The 19,863-nt window shown below is 41.7% G+C and overlaps 1 protein-coding gene across 1 annotated transcript in view; it reads left to right on the forward strand.

Moving 5' to 3' along the window:
* The window catches only part of gas7b (growth arrest-specific 7b), a 58,820-nt gene that overhangs the window by 25,126 nt on the left and 13,831 nt on the right, over positions 1 to 19,863 (forward strand). The window contains exons 3-9 of the mRNA XM_034570027.1: positions 5,295 to 5,372; positions 6,651 to 6,739; positions 8,115 to 8,168; positions 11,119 to 11,208; positions 14,176 to 14,291; positions 14,527 to 14,601; positions 19,709 to 19,787. Coding sequence (XP_034425918.1) covers positions 5,295 to 5,372; positions 6,651 to 6,739; positions 8,115 to 8,168; positions 11,119 to 11,208; positions 14,176 to 14,291; positions 14,527 to 14,601; positions 19,709 to 19,787 — 581 coding nt within the window. The remainder of the gene's footprint in view (positions 1 to 5,294; positions 5,373 to 6,650; positions 6,740 to 8,114; positions 8,169 to 11,118; positions 11,209 to 14,175; positions 14,292 to 14,526; positions 14,602 to 19,708; positions 19,788 to 19,863) is intronic.

Consider the following 19,863-nt stretch of genomic DNA (forward strand, 5'->3'; position numbering starts at 1 on the left):
TAATAATATCCTTCAGATAATCTCAAAAGTTTCTACTCTCCCCTCTTAGTCTCGATATTGTTCTTGTGGGAGTTTGATAGATGTGGAGGTTTGTCATTAGAACTGGTTAAATTCCAGATGGACAGTCAGAAATGACAAGAGAGGGACGAGCGAGAAGATTATGAATTTTGTATGACTTATACCATATATATAATAAAACATCAGCGGCATCTGTATTCTGGTTCATAAAGAAAGCAGTGTTGTGGCTGTGGTCGATTAAACGTTGCCTCTGAGGGCAGAGAAAACCTCCAGGACTTCTTTTCTGTGTCTTTGCTGTGTGATCGTGAAATGAAAGCCTGGAGAGAGAGAGCTCAGTCCGAACACACGCTGACTGTACGACAGGCCTGGAGCGCTTCCAATCTCACCACCACAGCAACTGTTCCCAAACAAACCCATCTGATAACATTTTTCATGAAACAATTGGTATTTATAGCATCTCTGCTATTTTCACCGCAACTCCCTTTAGTTACGCTAAAGTTCAGCCAGATTAGATATTGTCCTGTGTGTGTGTGTGTATGTGTGTATTTGTGTTCGTTTTGTGTTCCTGCATCACCATAGTAACAGAGCGGTGTGCGTGGGTGAGGGCTGAATGTCCTTGTGTCAGGGGTTGTGTTTTTTCGTGGGTTTCCTTCCTGTGTTGCTGGGTGCAGCGGTGCTGGGTGCTGTGGTTTGTACCAGTCGACTCCTCATACTCATCCCAGTCTGACCAGTGGGCAGGTTCATGAACACACCAAACACACATACTGTAGAATTACTGCAGACTCATTTCCTCCTAAGTTTCCAAGAATTTATGAATTAAGTCATAAACTTATATAAACACTTTTTAAGAAATTTAGTTGCATTATTTTTTATTGGCTATAACTGCACACAGATTTGCCCCTGTAAATTACTTATCATGTTCCTTTCCTGAAGAAAACAGTCAGTAGCTACAAAGGTAATATGAATTATGGTCTATTTTTTCACCCACGTAGCTAGAAAGCTACTGTTATTCTTGTCACGTACAAAACCAACACTGAGGTTCTGCAACAGTTTCTTCCCCCAAACTTTCAGTTTCCTAAACACCCTGTTGCCATCCATTACACACACACACACACACACACACACACACACACACACACACACACACACACACACACACACACACACACACACACACACAATGGACATTTCAATTGACAAGCCTGCACTGTCACGTATACTGGCCTATATTCATATTATTTATTATTTATGCCATGAATAATTACATTGGTGATATCTTTTTAGGCCTTCTTATGCATACACCATAAAATAGACCATAGATATGAATGATGTACATCATATACTAATTTAATCATTAGTTTCTTGAAACAACAGTCGGTTGGACTTGGACACATCATCAGTGATGAACCCACGGTCATAGGGTGTTTTTGGGTCATTGAGCTCTCTCACCTGGGGGACCTATAGCCAGGAATGATCAGTCCCCCGCTTTGCACAAGTTGCACACGACTCAGTGGGTCACCCGTCATGATCCACAACACGTCGACACCGTCTCTGCAGCTTTGGTGATGGTCTTGGTGGCTGTTTTCTCTTGTGTGTAGAGCTTGTCTTGCAAAGCCCCATGCAGCCCTCTGTATTTTAAGTTATACAAAATATAATTACTACATTGGAAAATTATTGTTGTGATGTTTCCTTACTGCAAATTGATTTAACATTTCAGCTGAACATGAAAAAATACCATTAAAAGTTATGCAAATGTCAGTGATAACTTTTTTTTCCCCTCAGTGTATCTTCTTCTTTTTCTTTGTCTTTTTGCTTTTAGCACCATCAGTCACAAGTCCTTCCTCTTTGAGATAACACAGAGTGAGTCAGAGTGAGAATCAGCCTTTGATTGATAAAAAAAAAAACAGAGACAGGGGGACGTTAATACATCAGGGACCAGTGTCATATGGTTGTGAATAAAATATCACAGTGTCAGAGCTAACTAGGACATGTCTTCCTCTCCCCGTTCAGACTCTGCTGGGATGTAGTGCATCACTCGTGCAGTGGACACTAAGCTGATGCCGGGTTATTTTTGTTTTCAGATCGGCTGTTTTTCTACTATTTTCATTCATACATTCACAACCACCGTCTTCTGTTGTCAGCCACACTCTGGTGAATGCCACACTCTGGTGAGCCTGAACCGGCGATGGATGCAACATGAAAATGTGGTTACGGCAGACGTCGGGTTATCAGAAAAACTTAATTCACGGTCCATAAAAGACCCTATCAACACACTAGAAGCTATGCACAATTATTGAAAACAGGAATTCACATCATTAAGATCCGCGACAAGCCTGAAAGGAGCGGATGCGCTACTTTTCAAATGCAAAAATGGGTAAACTGAGCTGACTGGCTTTATGTTCCACAATCGAGACGATCAAAGTAATTTAGAGGACTTGTCAGACCTCAGCTCGTCTGTGACAAGGCGGCTGATGAGAATCACTCCTGCTGCTGCTCTCTCGGTATCTGGAGGTATGAATCTGGCAGGTGACAAGACTGATCCCTCATTTGTATAAAAACACAGTTTGACGGAAATGATCAGCAATTTGCATCTCAACAGCCGGTTGCCTAGAAACTCAACCTGTTCCACTTCGCTGTCAAACAAACATTGTAGTTAATAGGAAAGAATTCACACCTCATACCCACAGTGACTTGTACAAAAGATAATGGATGTAATATCAATAGTTTTTTTTAATCATGTTTTGACTGCTATCCCTCCGGCAAGGAAAGACCGTCACAATCAAAAGCCATTTCCCTGAGCTAAGTAGATTATGCTCCATCTTTCTGCATTAATATCCTATATTTCTTACTGTATCGATTTGCTTATGACAATCTAACAGGGAGAAATTGAGGCATTTAGGGCCAGTGAGTAAAGGCTTTGCCCTGGTGTTGTGCATCAAACTTGAAGGCACAGCCTCTCTCCATAAGCCTGCTGCCAGTTATCCCCTCCATGCGTGTCATTTGAGCTGATGGGCTTGGCTCAGTCATCTCCACCAAATAGAGCAGAGCGAGCCAAAGAGACCCAAATGAAATAAGAGCTCTTTACATGTCTGTGCCTCCTCTTTCCGCCATGACAGTAAGGGGCTAATTGGGCTCAGTGCTTTGGTGAAAATGGACACAAGGGAGTTCAAATCAAAGAGAGCCCATCGATATTAGGGGCTTTTTATCGGGCGTGCCTTTTGCATCATTCTCCAGCATCTTTAGCAGCGGAAGCTAAATGGGGGCATAGGATGGAACAGTGTCAGTGCCTTTCTGTAGCTCAGTTAAACTTAAGAGACTTTTGACTTTGAATGGGTTTAAAGTTTGCATGTTAAATTAGGTTTACTGCAAACAACAACAGATGGTTTATGGGAAAGATTTTGACTTTATCTAGTTACTTAAAATGACTGAGGACAGGACCTTCTCCCTAACTCGGCTACTTCTCTGCCCACAACCAGTATTTCAGACGTTAATGGGATAGTTCACCGAAAAATGAAAATTCACTCATTATCTACTCACCACTATACCGATGTTTGAGTCCAAAAACAACTTTAGGAGTTTCTGGGGTAAACAGCTTTGCAGCCAAATCCAATATAGTTTAAGTAACTGGTGATCAATTCTTCAATTCGTCCATAAGCTAAAAACACAGTGTAAATGACACAGTTTCGGGTCTAATTTGAATGTCAGGGATTCCGGACACTTGGATGACACCATAGGAGCAGTAAGGAGGCATTTTCAGGGTTCTTTTCAGTTATTTTTTTACGTTTGAAGAATTGATCCCTAGTTACTTCAATTGTATTGGATTTGGCTGCAGAGCTATTTACCCCTGAAACTCCAAAAGTGTTTTGTGGACTTAAACACTTCACCCACCCCTCTATCGGCATAGCGTTATAAAGTAGGTTTTGGTAGCTACTCAAGCCACAAACTCCAATTTTGAGCACAATGCTCCCAACAAGCTACAGACTTTGTTTGGCAAGAATGTGACAGTCACCACAGGGGACTCTCATTGGCTGAGACACCTGTCGATCAAGTATGGTGCATTTCCACATACTTCAATTCTTAATTACTTATTCACAAAAATATGGTTCTCAAAAGAACCAAGAAACTATTTATAAACTATAAAGACTGAGTTCTTTTATGGCAGAAATGTCTATAACACCTGAACATATATATATCCAAGGTGAAGTAATCCTGAGCTGAACACTTTGTCTAAACAAAGTATGAAGCTACTGCTTTATGTCCTTTTTTCAGTCATTTGCCAGAAGGGTAACTCATACTTTTTAACAAAAACACTACATAATGACAGATAGACTCAAGTAAGAATTCGTTATGAATGGGAATTGATAAGAAATAGAATGGCCAAGCATTTGTATGGGGTTTTTGGGTATGGCTGTGATTTCTTTGCTTTCAGGAAGAAAGGTAACAGAGGCTTCAGCTGCCAGATAAGGAGCTGTCACCAACTAAAGGTGTGTGTGTGTGTGTGTGTGTGTGTGTGTGTGTGTGTGTGTGTGTGTGTGTGTGTGTGTGTGTGTGTGTGTGTGTGTGTGTGTGTGTGTGTGTGTGTGTGTGTGTGTGTGTGTGTGTGTGTGTGTGTGTGTGTGTGTGTGTTTCTCTCTTTGTTAGGACCAGTTTGAGTTTTAGGCGTTGTTCAGTATGCCTCATTAAACCTGTATTTCTTCATATCCAGATTGGATCTAGCTCCAGAGTTCTCCAGATGTGTATCTGGATGGAAATAATTACATGAAATGTGATTTTTGCACATTGGATTCAAACAACATTAGGGGGTAGTTGAAGTGCGATTTCAATTGGATCTCTATACATCTCAGTCCAGATGCTCTGGCCGCTCAAATCAAAAGTGTGTTATAAGCTATTCAAAACTCACCAATGGCATACAGTCTAGATAGCAACAGATAAAAGCTACAAAAATAAAAGGTTTTGAGCTTCACATATTGTCTTCAAATTACAAAATTAAACTGACCCTTAAACTGATATATTTATCTTTCTTAAAAGCTCCTAGAAACCACTCTCACAGCTTCTGTGTTGATAACAAATTTTCATTTCCTTAAAATTAATTTGAAGGAAATGAAACACAAATGTCAGTTGACTCTGATTGTGAGGCAAGTCATCACTTGAAATGTGAGATCACTTCTTCTTATTGTCACCCAGAAATAGTTCCAACAGAAAAGAAGAATACGACAGCTGGTATTGCTCTGTTAATATCATTGTTTTTCTTCCTCTTCTGCTGGACACTTCCTTAGAGACGACATGGGAGAGACCGTCCAGTGTCCCTGGTACCCCCAAAGCCTCAATCCGACACAAGAACTCCCTGCCAGCAGGTACTACAGCTCAATCTCCCTCCATCTAAACTCTGTATCACTTCAACTTCCTCAAGTTTTAGTGCCCTGGGGCTGTGAATTCTCTGCAACTTCAACTGTAGCACAAAGCACCCACTCATAGACACCACACACACATACAGACACTTCCTGTGACTAATTTTATCTAAGGCCTTCTCTGTCTTTCTTTTGGCCCCGTTCCTAAAGGCAGACAAACAGAAAAACCCAGTAAGGTTGTTAGAAGTTTTCCACTCTTAAGTGGTCAAATGCTGGGAGCAGCCTTCATTCACTTGCATCACTTCTACCATAAGCAACCACTTAGTTTCTGGTCATACCAAACGTCAAAAAGTCTCTAACCCACACTTAGTACTTTCAACTGGAAAAGTAATGGGAAAACAATGGGGAAAAAGGTTGCTTACATTGCTGTAGCTCAATTTTACTTGAGGATAATATTGAAATTTTTTAGTAAAGTTCAGGATCTCGTTGAACAAATTGTTGCTATTTCATTTTGCTTAGTTAGCGTGGATTTTGCCCCACAAACTAGATGTTATGTAGAGGGTAGTTCAGCATAAACATTTCCCACACCAAACGCTGAAGCAACATGTTTTAGTGAAGCACGTAGAAGCCGTGTCCCGATTCGGGGGCTGCATCCTTGGGAGGTGGAGGTCCAATGGCGGCACAGTTTGAAGACTTCTTCCATTCCTAAGCAACGAAGGAGCCAATGGGTGAATCCTCAGACTAATCAATGCCTGGATTCATTATGCACCGGTGACAAAGCTAACAAGCTAGCTATATTGGCAGCTAGCTTGCGTCGTTAGCTAAATAAGTGATCCTCTGACCAGATGGTCCCATTTCGGTTTGGCTTTTGCGATCTACTCTGTAAGAGTCGACCAACTCTTACAGTTTGGGACCCAGCTGGAGAGTCAAAGTCCTAAGGCTGTAGCTGCTGTTCCACTAGGTTCTGTTTCGTTATATCTCTTCCTGTTCTACATGTTCTTAGGGTTTACGATCTCAATTTGACAAAGATAAATGAGTATTTAAAACATTTACTCTTCGAATTTGTACCCTTTATTATTGTATCAGACTAAGCAGGCTACGAGTGCAGGCTAATCTCTGGTTGACTGTCTGTGCTAAGGTTAGGGTTATAGGGTCAAGTTAAACGCTCGTTTTCTTCTCCACATAAAGATAAGAAAATTCCTCCTGGATCAGCACAATACACTTGACAAATTTTTCTTTCTGTCTTTCTTAATCTCTTTTTCTGTCCCTTGTTTGTATTTCCAGTCAATGGATTTCACTCAGGTGGTAGTCCCTTGCATCATTTGGAGCATCCGCACAACAGTCTGGTGAGGAAGAGCAGCACAGAGCCACAGGTAAAGCTGTCCGACCAGCGTTCTGTCTGTTCCTTAACAGCGTGATGCACGCCCAGTGTTTTGTTGAGTGAGCATATACTGTGACTGAACTTTTCCACTTTACCAAACAAACCTGGGAAAGTGGTGTTCTCACAATCCGGTTCTCACTTTGACTTCTGGTTGGAAAAAAGCTAAACGTCCAAATATTTCTTACACAGAATGTCATTTGTTGATTATGGTTTGTAGTGAAGTAAATCGTAAATTAATCAGGAGTAAAAATATTAATACGAGGAACAAATTTTCGCTTAATTTCCCCCCCTATAGTCATATCCATTCAATGTACAGCAGCTGCTGAAACACATACAGGCTTTTGTATGATACAGAATAGTGAAATAATTGGTGAAACTCGTGCCTCTGTTATTATCTGTTGTGGGGGATATTTCTCCATTTCTTTAATAGTACATGTGGTAGTTTGATTAATTGCCCATAGCAAAATGTTATTAGTGCAGCTTTAAGATGCAGCGAGATAACAATGTAATGATTCAACTTAAATCAACACCAAAAACATAGAACGACAACTCTTATATCATCTTTATGCAGCCATTGAGATAAATGAGATATTCTTACAGTATATGATGAAGTCTTTTCACAGTTCAGATGATCAAATCCCCTCCTTCTCTCCTTCTCTTCTCATTATTAATGGAGAGGCTGGTGGCAGTTATAGCAGATTAAACCCTCCTCCAGTATCTGCTCTCTTGATCATAATTAAGCAGGCAGCCATGGCACAGTTATGCAGGATCCACCCACCATTTATTCACTTCTCCTCGTTTCTCTACTTCCCTGCATCTTACACTCCTGCACGGACACACACACACACACACACACTATATACACTATACATTATAAAAAAATATAATCACACTACTGCTGCTATAAGTATTCAAGGTCTTGTTCACTGTTTCATTTAGGACAGCAGGTGTTTAATACCCTTAGCTTATTTTTCATTTCACTTTATGTAGTCATAGTTTTTCTGTCCACACACACACACAGACAGAGTGTTGATCTAAGCAGGAAAGAGGAAATTAACTGTTAGAAATCACACACACACACGCACGCGCACACGCACACACACACACAGAAAGCCAACTATGATTTGCTTTGCTCTGCAGAACTATCTCCCTACTCTGCACAGCAACACACACACAAACACTGACACACACACTTACACAGCAACAGTAGCAGCAAGAGCAGCGAGAGAGCAACCAGCCAGACGCTTGCAGTGCTCGCTTGGAAAACAACTGTGTGCGTGTGCGAGTGCCAGTGTGCGTATGTTGAGAAAATCATGTCGGACAGAGAGGACGGAGGTTTTGACGGAGCGTCCTTCTTCTCTCTGCAGAGCCCAGGATCAACGTCACCCACCAGGAAACAGAGCAAGGAGACCACGTTCACGGTGAGTGTAGAAACTCACGGGAACTCTCAGTAACTAACTATCTACTCATGGGTTATGGAGCTAAACTCATTTTCCCCCTTGAGTTAAGAAATAATGATATAGAATAATTCAGATTTATTTTTCAGGTACATAAAACACACATCACCTGTGGGAGAATCATCTAGACATTTTTTTAATTGGTTCATTTACTTTGGGGCAATATACAAACTCAAATCTTCACTACGACAACAGTATATGTGTTCAATTTTCTCTTTTTTTTTCCTCTCATGTGTGAGTTGTTTTGTTCTTGTTTGCAGTTGCTAGCACACAGTGACATCATCCTACACAGCATCCAGATCATTTCTCTTCTGTTGTCAGGCCGTTGCATCCTGTTTGGCCTCTTGCTTGCTGTAAAGCAGAGGTGCTGCTGCTGTGATGCTGTGAATTTGTCTGTTACTTATTTTAAAAAACCACCTAAGATTTGGGGAGGTTGTGTCACAGCTTCCATAGCAACCAGGGTGATGCCAATCGAGAAGCAGATGGAAACACAAAAGAGAGGGAATGGAGAGAGCAACGTTAGGGTCCAAATTAACTTCTACTGATGCTAAATGACTTAAAGAGGTCATATTTGTTATATGGCTGAGCCCTTTTTCCTTTAATGCACTGCTTTTTTCATTTGGGACTGATTATGGCAGATTTGCTGCTTGAAATCCTGAGTAATGTTTGAAATGTGGCTCTTGGTTTCGGACAGAATTAGTTAAAAGGAGCTTCTCATAGTTGGCAATGGTTCATTTCTCTTGAGGAAAATACAGCGATCAGAATTTATCAGCTTTAGATATCATAATGTTGATGCTTTCAGTCAGTAAGGTCATTCATATTTCCCCAGGGTCCTATGTTCACCAGATTGATATGGTACATAATGGGAACATGACAAAGGATGTTGCCAGGTTCCCATGTTCCCCAGCTCTATATATATATATATATATATAACACTTAACAGGAGCCTAAAAAAGACTGTATTTACTTTACTTATTTAGTAATTTGACATGAGCTATTGTGGGAACATGGAAAGGGGGTTTCTGTTTCTAGCCCTGAGGGAACTTTTCAAATTCAGTACGGATGAAGTTAAGGTTGATGTTGTTATGGGTGTGTTGAATCCTTGTTACATTAAAATAAGATAATACTTACTAAACATTTATAACCTGAAGCAGGTCAAATTTGGCCCAAACGGAAAAGGAGGGTTAACATGTGTTGCAAGTGTTAAACCGAAGCTGGACTTTCACTGTTCGGAGGAGGGGTGTTTTTAAAGGTCAACAGTCGAGGCCACTAAAGGTCAAGAAAGAGTGCCGGAAGCGGTGTGTGGACGTGAATGCAAACAACCTAATCCCGTCATTGGAGGGTGTTAGAAGTAAACTCTCCCTCATCAAGCAGAGGTCAGTTTAAGCCCAGCTTTCTGTCAACCGCTGGACCTCAGCAGTGATTTCCACCCCCTTTTATTGAAAAATCCAAATAAAAGAAGTTCAAATAAATAAGAAGCCATTCCCCTCAAACAAATTATACACTACAGAAGCCAAGATAGGGTTGAATTAAATGGCCTTTTCTTTTTTTCCCCTGCCATTTCAATCTAAATATTGGATCTGGAAAAGTCTTCAGTGAAACAGAAATTCTCTATTTGCTATATTCTCATTAGATAAGGGTGCTTTCTGGTGCCGCTGAATAGAAAAAGTGCATCCTGACTGCAGGCTGTTAACCTCCAGAGGTTAATTGGAATGAATGCGAGGGAAGATAAAGGTCCTTTTGTTTTCTGTTTTTCTTTATGCTGAAGACATGTCTCTTCATTTATTTTATTTTGTTCCTTCACTGCTCCTTTTTGCCATCCCTCTTTCCTTTGAACGAATTGATCGACATATTGGCAGATTTTGTTCTGATGACTTATTAAACCCTGACTCTGCAATATACAAAACAGCTGTGACTTCAGACAGTGTCATTACCACATGTTTTACAAACTCAGAAGGTTAGAGGGGGATTCACTTGTCACAGGTTTGCCTTCTACCTTCCTAACCCCCCTGGAGGTTTAAGGAAGTCCTATTGAGCATCACCCCAGAACAGGATCATACAGTTCACAGCAGTGAGTCCTGCAGCCAGCAGATTCAACAAATAGAAGATTAGATGCACCAAGTTAATTTAAGGCTTTGGGAGCTTTTTGCGTGTTTGGCAATCCATCAGAATGTTGGGCTAGCGATCAGAACGATGATTCCCAAAAAGGCTGAAATCTTAAAAGGCTGTGTATTGACACCCCACGGATGCAGTGCATAGAGAACAATGCTGGGTCGATTGGAGATGTCTTCCTTTACTTTGGTGTGTGTTCTGTCAGTTTCCAAGTGTGTGAGTGTTGCCAAAGCAACAGAGTGCAGATTATACCTTGAATACCACAGCTGAGGTGTGTGTGTGTGTGTGTGTGTGTGTGTGTGTGTGTGTGTGTGTGTGTGTGTGTGTGTGTGTGTGTGTGTGTGTGCGTGTGCGCGTGTGCGTGCGCAGGGGAAATCTAAATATTTTTACACTGTCACATTATGAGCAAGTCCTAGTCCGGTAAATGGTCAAATATCAAGGTGAAGAATATTTAAATTTACGTTAGGTTTAACTTAAGGTTAGGGAAAGTTGTTAGTCAGGAGTTTGGTAATTAGTAGTTATGGTTAGACTTAGTCTCCAGGGAATGAATGTAACTTAATGTAATTTCTCCTGAAGTCATGGAGACAAGACTGTGTGTGTGTCTATAAACACATGGAGCACTAATTGTGCTGCTGTGCAGTTCTGTCGCATCAAAGTCAAGTTTTCTGTTGTGATACTTTAAACAGTCCCATTAAACTGCCCTCCCTGTGGTGCTCTCTCTCTCTCTCTCTCTCTCTCTCTCTCTCTCTCTCTCTCTCTCTCTCTCTCTCTCTCTCTCTCTCTCTCTCTCTCTCTCCCTCAGATTAACTGTGTGACGTTCCCATTGCCTGCATTCATGCCCGAACAACAGCTGCTGAAGCCAAACGAGTGGAGCTACTGTGACCACTTCTGGGTAAATATACCTCAACGTTTAGGAGGCTGTAAATCTGTTCTCCATCGCCCCATCGCACAAACTGCTTGTGAAATATCACACATACTGCAGGAGTCAGCAAAAAATCGTACCCTCTAAACTCACTCTTTTCAGGTTTATCTCTGACGTTTGTTGACGATTAAACAAAAACTATAAATCTCCTAACTATAAATCTCTCTATAACTTCAGTTCCTTATATATTTATAATCTTCAGATATTTTTTATCTTCTTTGTTATGTGATCATGATTGCCGCAGTGTAAACAGTATATGCTAACTCACAGAAAATATCATTCCTTCTGCTTTAATTAAAGTATGATGAGAAATGTAGTCCCAAACATCCTTTATCATTAATGAAAAAGGATGAAATAATCTAAATGGAGTGACATAGTGCTTGATTATTTGCCTTTTCTTTACTTTTTTAGATTACTCATCTATAAAATGTTGCATCAACATAGCTCCTTTACTCTTTCAACTGTGTATCACTAACACCAACTTATACTGTGCAGTAGGGAGAGGAATATTGGGGATCCTCATAATTTGGTTTGATTCTGATTCTTGTAGCACAAAATACCCAGAACATATTTCATCAGAATTTTGCAAAGCTAGTTATGAAGTTGATAAAAACAAGATTAACATCACTATAATTCCCAGCTGACCGATTTGCACCTTCCCAGGTGGGTTCAGCCTTCAACCTAACTTTATCAACAATGACAAAATATTTTTGGAATGAATTGATTCCAAATTGTAAGTAGAATTGTGATTCCTATATGGGAATAGATTTCCTCTGTTATTAAGACATGTGGTGATACCAACAACAAATATTAGTATTCACCACTTTCAAAACTCACTTTTCAGTCTTTTTGGTGTTTTGGTTGGCGACTGATGATGAGAAGCTCTTAATGCAGTGAGGAAAAAACATGTTGTGCAAGACCATGAGAGAGATGATGTAACCGAGGAAGGTGGATGAAGTAAAAAAGATCTACATGAACATCTTGAACAAAAAGAAGAGAGCAATTCTTTCAAAATGATCTTCTTCCTGTGTCAACACTGCTGCTCTCTCCAGTAAATCATTAAACGAACAATCCCCAAGATTCCTTGTGGACAAAAGCAGCGGCTCTATATTTATTTCATCCTCGCCGCGCTGCACGCAGAGTAGCAGCATCGACAGTGTAGTAGGATGATGCATTGCAAGTAAGTGAATGGAGCGGAGGGAGCCAGCTGGCCTCTGCTGCTCTGTTTGGACATCTCCCACCCCTGCAGTGTAATCTCTACCAGGTGTGGTGGGCGAACACAGTAACACACACACAGTCGACAACACAGTGAAAGGAAAGAGTGATTAGAGAGAGTGGAAGTGGATGTTTTGATGAAAACAAGTAAATTTCTCTATGAACCAGGCAACTCTCAGACCCCCTAGTTCTGGCCTCTGTCTGTCTGTGTTTACGCGCACTGAAGGAACCAGTTTACTGCAGTGATCTGTTTCCTTTAACATCACATAAACAAGAACCCTGTAATCACGACTACAGAAACCTATTAGTGCAGAAGCTCTCCATTCTGGGAATTCTGGGAAACTGACTTATTTTGGAGGTTTAACTTCAGCTCCTGTCAAAACACACTGGTTCGTATTTTAAACAACGCGAAACGCAACAAGGAGAAATAGGCGTAAACCTAAAGATTTCCAGCTTGAACAATTGTATATCAAACGTGTATTATTTTGTAGTATTAATAATTATCAAGGCAGAGCAACACAACATATGTTAACATTAGAATGACCATAAAAAAGCTGCAAGGGTCACATGCTGCCATCTCTGCCAGTCTTTGACTCACTCACTTACATTTTCATCTTTAACTCCTTGTTAACTCTAGCAAAGTGCCCTTTCTAAACCTGCCTGTTGAGAATGGGCTATTTGCTTGGCATGTGGTGATGCTGGTTTCAGCTTTCTATTTAAAAACCCTAAAAGTGACCTGCAGCAATTGAGCGGCGGGAAGTACAGTACGGAGCTGTGAAGCTGCACCACCGCAGAGCTGTTCATATGTTTATTTAAAGTTCAGTGAAGCTCGCCTCAGTGCGTAGAGCCCTAAATTGGAGAATCAGTTGTCGTTGTCGTGAATGTGTCCATTATCGTGAACGTGTTGTTGTCGTCAGCGTCACTTATGTTGATGAGTCCCAGCCACTGTTACAAAACACTGTTAAAATGTCATTAATATTGTACTAACGTGTCCCTAAACGATACACATGCCAAATGTGAAATCAATAAGATGAACGCTTCTCGAGATATGCGAGTCCCATACATACAGATAGATAGATAGATTTCTTGAATATGGCACGCTGTTCCGCCCCCACTGACTACAAGGTGCTGTTTGGCTGTTGATTCAATCATGTGTCCATATCGCACTAAATTCGACACTGCACTTCCTTGGTGCCCATAAACAACCCACATGCCAAGTGTGAGGCTGATAATATATACTTTATAAGCGTTCCTCGTACAGACTTCTAATTTCAGATTTGTGGACTTAGTAGATAGATTCCAACACAAAGCTGTTGGCAGACATTGAGTTGTCGGCTAACTGAGGCGGCTGACGCAGTGGCTGGTGCACTGACAGGACTCTTTAGGCACCACCATGTTGCATGGACGAGACACAACAGATCCATTTTACCAGCCTGCATGGCGGCTAGCGGCAGCTCACTCAAATGGATGACACAGTATGCACTCATGTCATCTATATGATATTCATTGAATTAGAGCTGGACTTACCTCATTGTCTGATAATCCCTCAGTAAATGTAAACCTCATGTCATGCTGGTGCATTACCTCTCTGTGTGTGTGTGGGGGGGGGAAGATGCAGCAGGTGATTTATTTCATTGCGCTGCTTGGTCAAGGTGTGATGTTCTCCTGCTTGTTGCTAAGTATTTGTTTGCTCAGTGCATTTCTCTTGTGTTTATCTCGTAGACTGATAAGAAGGATCCCCAAGGCAACAGCTGCATCACAGGATTCGAGGTTCTGCTGCAGAAACAGCTGAAGGGGAAGCAGATGCAGAAGGAGATGGCCGAGTTCATACGAGAAAGGTAACGGCTTGCTGATCAGCTCTCTTCCCTTTTCTGTTTTTTCACACTTCATCCGCGGGTTACCATGAAAACCATGCACTTCCCATTAAACAAACTCATAAAACATTTCCTCTTTTTCATGCTCATTAATGTGCATCACTAAGTTGCACAACACAGAGAACACACATGGAAACAGTCAGTCAGTCAGAGTTGCATAAAGGCTGTGTGGTAATGAAACTCTCTGCTTCCCTCTCAGGATAAAGATAGAAGAGGAGTACGCCAAGAATCTCTCCAAGCTCTCCCAGATCCCTCTCGCAGGCCAGGAGGAAGGGTGAGCTACTTTGTTCTATGGAGTGTTTTCTGGAGAAAGCCCTTCTGGACAATAGTGGAGCTTGACACACTCACAAGGCTGCATGGAAGATGTGAATTGAAACAAAAACACGAGAAAAGCTGTCTGTCAGACTTGACTTTCCACTATGCAGCTGCTTTGGAGATGCGGGGGCAGTAAATTACCTTCGACCACAGTTTATATTTTGTAATAATAATAATAATGTGAGGCATCATTGTGGCCATTTAGGGCATATTTCTTCCTTAGAAGGTCAAAGGCCAGGGTCAACTACAGAAGAACACAGGTGGAGCTGGTAGAATTTCAGTGTCAGTATTATAATCTAAAAAGATATCTAAATATTAAAAAAAAACAATTGCTTTGAAATAATGAGCTTAATCAGTTGCAACTTGTCTACACCACTGAGGATATTTTGTGAGCTCAAACTTATTCTCCCCTCCATTTAAAAAAAATCCCCGTCTACAACCTTCGTTTTGCAAAATATCTCCGTCCAGATGAGAAAACAAAACAGGCAGATGCCTGTGAATGTCTGTAATGTGGAGCAGCGATGCTAAATGTAGCTGCAAACTTATAATTACACCTAGCAGTGCTAACCAGATGTAGAGAAGGCGGAATATAGCCGCCATTGTTGTTGTTTCTGTTGTTCATTACACAAAGCAAGAGTGGGCATGTGGCACGGTGAGCTGTGACATTTCCCGAATGCTCTGTTTTACATGCCCACATGGACACACAGAAACCAAAATGTGTAACCATAGCACAGACAAAAAGTTATATATATATAGTTCTCAAAGTGAAAAAAAGAACTCCCACTCCTCATGACCCCGTTAACCTCCCAAATCAGTTGTTGGTCCCCTGTTGATTCTAAGGAATGGTATTACCTCTCCCACTCCTGGTTTCTCTTAGCTAATTGTTTGACACAGAAAATACAAGAAGTAAGTTGATAAAACACGGTGTGATAAAGCTGGCTCAGTATGAACCAAAGCAATTCAGCTTGTGACTGGTCTCTGGGTTAGATGTGTGCTTGTTGTGGAGCCAGTTATCCCGTGGGCCATGTGTCAGTTGGTTTGCAAAGAACTTTCCATGTTGACATATTTCTTTGAACTACATTTACATGCTGGTGGTTCATCTTCACTGACGTTGATGTTTATGATGTACCTGCTTGTAGCAGTAGCCGCTGTACTTACTGCATCTCGGCTGCCCAATCGCTAATGTCACCTCTTGGATTTTTGACATTTGCACTGTTTGCTATTTGAATAAGTTAAAGCCTGATATTTACATTTAATCATGTAGTAATTGTATTCTGCTTTGGGTCCTTCATTACTCTGGAATGAAAATGGCGAAGTCTTTGACACGAGACAACCTCACCGCGCTGTTATGATGTAATCGTTCTTCAAATGTAGCCTCTGAAGAATATGGCCCCTGAGATAGCTAAAGTCTCACATTACAGCCTCTTCTGTCTTTTTTTATCTCGTTGTAAATAAACAGTAATCAGAATTAGCCAGCCAGGCAGACGGCTCCTCAGTGAGCCAGCCAGTCAACTAACCATCCAGGCAAGACATCCCAGTGTGAGCTGGGGTCTGGAGGCCCTGCCAGTGATGTTGTGAAACAGTATGGCCTTCCTGTAAATCTCTGCATGCTTTGATCTCAGTCCTGCAGCATACTACAGCAATCAAAAGAGAGTGGAGGAGAGGAGGGAGGGAGGATAGAAGTGTAGATGTAAAGCGGGGGGGGGTTGGTAAGAGTGAAGATGAGGGTGATGAGATTTGAGGAGACAGACATTTAGTTGTGTGTGTTGGGGGTTGGAGTGGAAGCAGGAATCCAGGGAAGCCCTGCAGGGAGAAGGAGTTTGCAGCCACTCCTCTTTCCTCCGGGCTGGCAGCAGAGGGGATATCACGCTGAGGGCAGCTCTTTGTCAGACTCTCCGAGGGAACGCAGAGACATGGAAAGTAAAGTAACAGGGAGCTGAGAGGCGAAAGGCCAGCTAAAGAAGCCCCCAAAGAGTAGAAGCCGTGATTTGCAGAGACGCCACCTACCGTGTTGTTATTAAACTCATCTTTATTAAGAGATTCCTCAGGGACACAGTGGGAGCGCATTGCAATGTGCCTGAATGTCAAAATGTGGAAATCATCAGTCTGAAAACAAGTTCAAAACATCATCTAAGTATTTTATTACAACATCTCATTGGTATTTTTCTCATGCTTTTTACATTAGATATAAACTCAGATGGACCAGCCTTATGGGGTTTGTCTGAAAAAATTATTTCAGAAAATAACAGTTTCAAGAAGGAAAGTGATATTTTAACCTTAAAAAATATAATAATAATAATCCTACAAAAACTAGGTTTTATCTATCTAAACATGGAAAATATGACTACATTGTAACATCTAATATCATATGTTGTTATTATGTGAAATATATTTTAATGGAACTTTATAAAGCTTTTGTTTTGGGATTGTTTTTTTCAGTGACAGTTGAGACTCAGCCAGGGGACATGGGGAGGGGTATTACACACAATAAAACCATGTCACGTTGCAGTTTGTCAGAGTTAGCAAAAAATCTGTACTGCTGTTTGAGGTAAGGGGTTTGCTGCTAGCCTAACATGTTCAGCTGTGAGCAGTCGTAGTTTCTGCTGGCTAACGCTAGCTAATGTTAGCAAATTTAGATGTATGCTGTCCATCCATCCATCCATCCATCCATCCATCCATCCATCCATCCATCCATCCATCCATCCATCCATCCATGTTCTTGCACGTATCTGAGATTGGATCCTGCAGGAAGCTGGCTAAGCAGGATGTTTCAGACATTCCTCTCCCCTGCCACGCTTTCCTGCTCCCTGGCGATCCTGAGGTGTTCCCTGTCCAGATGGGATAAGTAGTCCTCCCAGCGAGTTCAGGGTCTCCTCCAAGTTTTTGCGTACCCAGTAAACCTCCAATCGAAGGCTCCTGGGAGGCATCCTGATTTGATGCTGGAGCCACGTCAATTGGCCCTTTTGACATGAAGGTGCAGAGGCTCCACTCAAGTCGTAGAAAACTGAATTTGGCTGCTCTTATTTGTGATCTCGTTCTTTTGGTCACATCCTCAGACCTCATGACCATAGGTGAGGATCATAACGTAGATCAACTGATAAATTCAAAGCTTTGCATTGCGACTCAGCTCTCTCTCTTCAGCACAACGGTCCAGTAAAACTGCTATTGTACCAGATGTGTTTTCTATATTACATTACTGAATCAGGTGTCTGCATTTATGACTCTATTTATCTATCTACTGCTAGTGTGACGTTGTGTTTTATTTGCCACTGTCCCGTACTTGCCACGCTTCTATCCAGCATTTCTTTCTGCTGAAACCTCAGAAATGGACTGTAGTCTTTAGTTCATGAAAAGTCCACATGAGACCAAGAAAGTGGGCAAACTGTAATGTGCGAGCGACCGTGCGAGCAAGGTTTAGCTAGGCTTACCCTCCCCTGCACTGTTTATTTGCATATAAGAAAACTCCTCTTCATATTAGCATGGTAATAGAGGGTCAGAGTGGGATGGAATTGTCCTATATAGAATCCAGATTATGCCAACCAGCTTAGTCTGCCCACACCCAGAAAAGTGCAACACAATACTTCCATTATTCTCTCCCTCAGGCCGCTCTGTTGTCAGACAGCACAATCGCTGTTTTGTTGGTCAGTTCCTACCATCCGACCGGCCAGAGCCCAGAACCAGCCGCCTATTTATTCCTGAATTTACCATTTGTTTGGTAGAGATGTAGCTGCGAGGCATGTGACGACTCTCTATTGCAACCCATCATGCACTGTTTCAGCTCTGTTGGATGGTGGAAGTACAGGGAGGGAGATTCATTTTTCATTTTCATATAGTTTTTTTATTTGCAAAGGATTGTCTGTCACTGGGGACTGTAGTGCTGCAGGGACATGACGAATATAATTTATAAAGTGTGAATAACTTTTGGAACAGTGCAACGTTTGCAGCTCGTAATGATTGGAGATCTGAACAAATGTGTCTTATAGTTGTTTGTATGTTTTCTAAGGTACAGAACACACAGATTCAAGGAAGTCAACTATGTACTTGATTAAAATGCTGAATTCCTGTTGAAACCACATGTTTGGGGGCGGAATGTGACACAATCAGGGAAAATGTCTGTTAATGTGAGAAAAGCAGGTAATGCAGTGCACACTAATAAACAGCCAATACCTTCCACAACCTGCTTGGATGGTTATCATACATATATTATTTATTGGACTGTAAAAGCACAAAAAACGATTAGACCCTTTGTTGCTGCTGTGGAGCTGCAGGTGCCAGACTTTGCTCTGACAGTGTTAGGAATGTTTTGGATGTCAGTCTGAGGGAATTCCACACATGTCTTCATTCAGAGCGGTGCTTTGAAGTGTCCCGCTTACCCACACGGACGGCTAGTTCCAAACCCAGAGCCTCATGGCTGTGACTCTCTGCCTGCAGGATGATTGTTTTACTGTCCGCGGCATGACAAACTATGAAGAGGATCTTTTTTCCATTATATGTCAGTGCTATTCGGAAATCATGAATCACCGCGTCTGGCCTACAATTATGACGTAATGTGCATCGGTTAAATTAATTTTTAACGCTTATCTACGAGAACAATCCGAGCCCTCTCAGCGTTATAGCCCCCAGCTGGGGTGAGAAGCTGAACTCATAGGCAAAGAATAAGCTGAGCCATATCTCATGTCCAATTCATCCTAATCATCTGTTGAACTGGCTGTGGACCTCAGCTCTCGGAGATTTTGTGTATCTGTGAACTTTAACTCTGACTCTGCTGCTGAAGTGTGTGTGTGTGTGTGTGTGTGTGTGTGTGTGTGTGTGTGTGTGTGTGTGTGTGTGTGTGTGTGTGTGTGTGTGTGTGTGTGTGTGTGTGTGTGTGTGTGTGTGTGTGTGTGTGTGTGTGTAATAGGATTCACTCTGCAATTCCTCCAGCTGTGTCCTACACCCCCCCCCCCCCTTTTCCCCGAGACTTTCTGCTTTCCCTCCATGTCTTTACGTAAAAAGTGTGTGTGTGGTCCTAACGGTGTGAGATATTAAACACACACACTCACTCCCTCCTCCTTATCTGTTCTCAGGACTCTGGGGGAGGCCTGGGCCCAGCTGAAGAAGAGCCTCACAGACGAAGCTGAAGTTCACCTAAAGTTCTCCTCGAAGGTAATTCAGCACATTTCATTTCATCCCTGCGAAGCCGCAACCTGCTTGATGAACATTCTCTTTCATGAACGATTAA

Source organism: Hippoglossus hippoglossus, chromosome 19, assembly GCF_009819705.1.
Source record: "Hippoglossus hippoglossus isolate fHipHip1 chromosome 19, fHipHip1.pri, whole genome shotgun sequence".
Classification (NCBI taxonomy): Eukaryota; Metazoa; Chordata; class Actinopteri; order Pleuronectiformes; family Pleuronectidae; genus Hippoglossus; species Hippoglossus hippoglossus.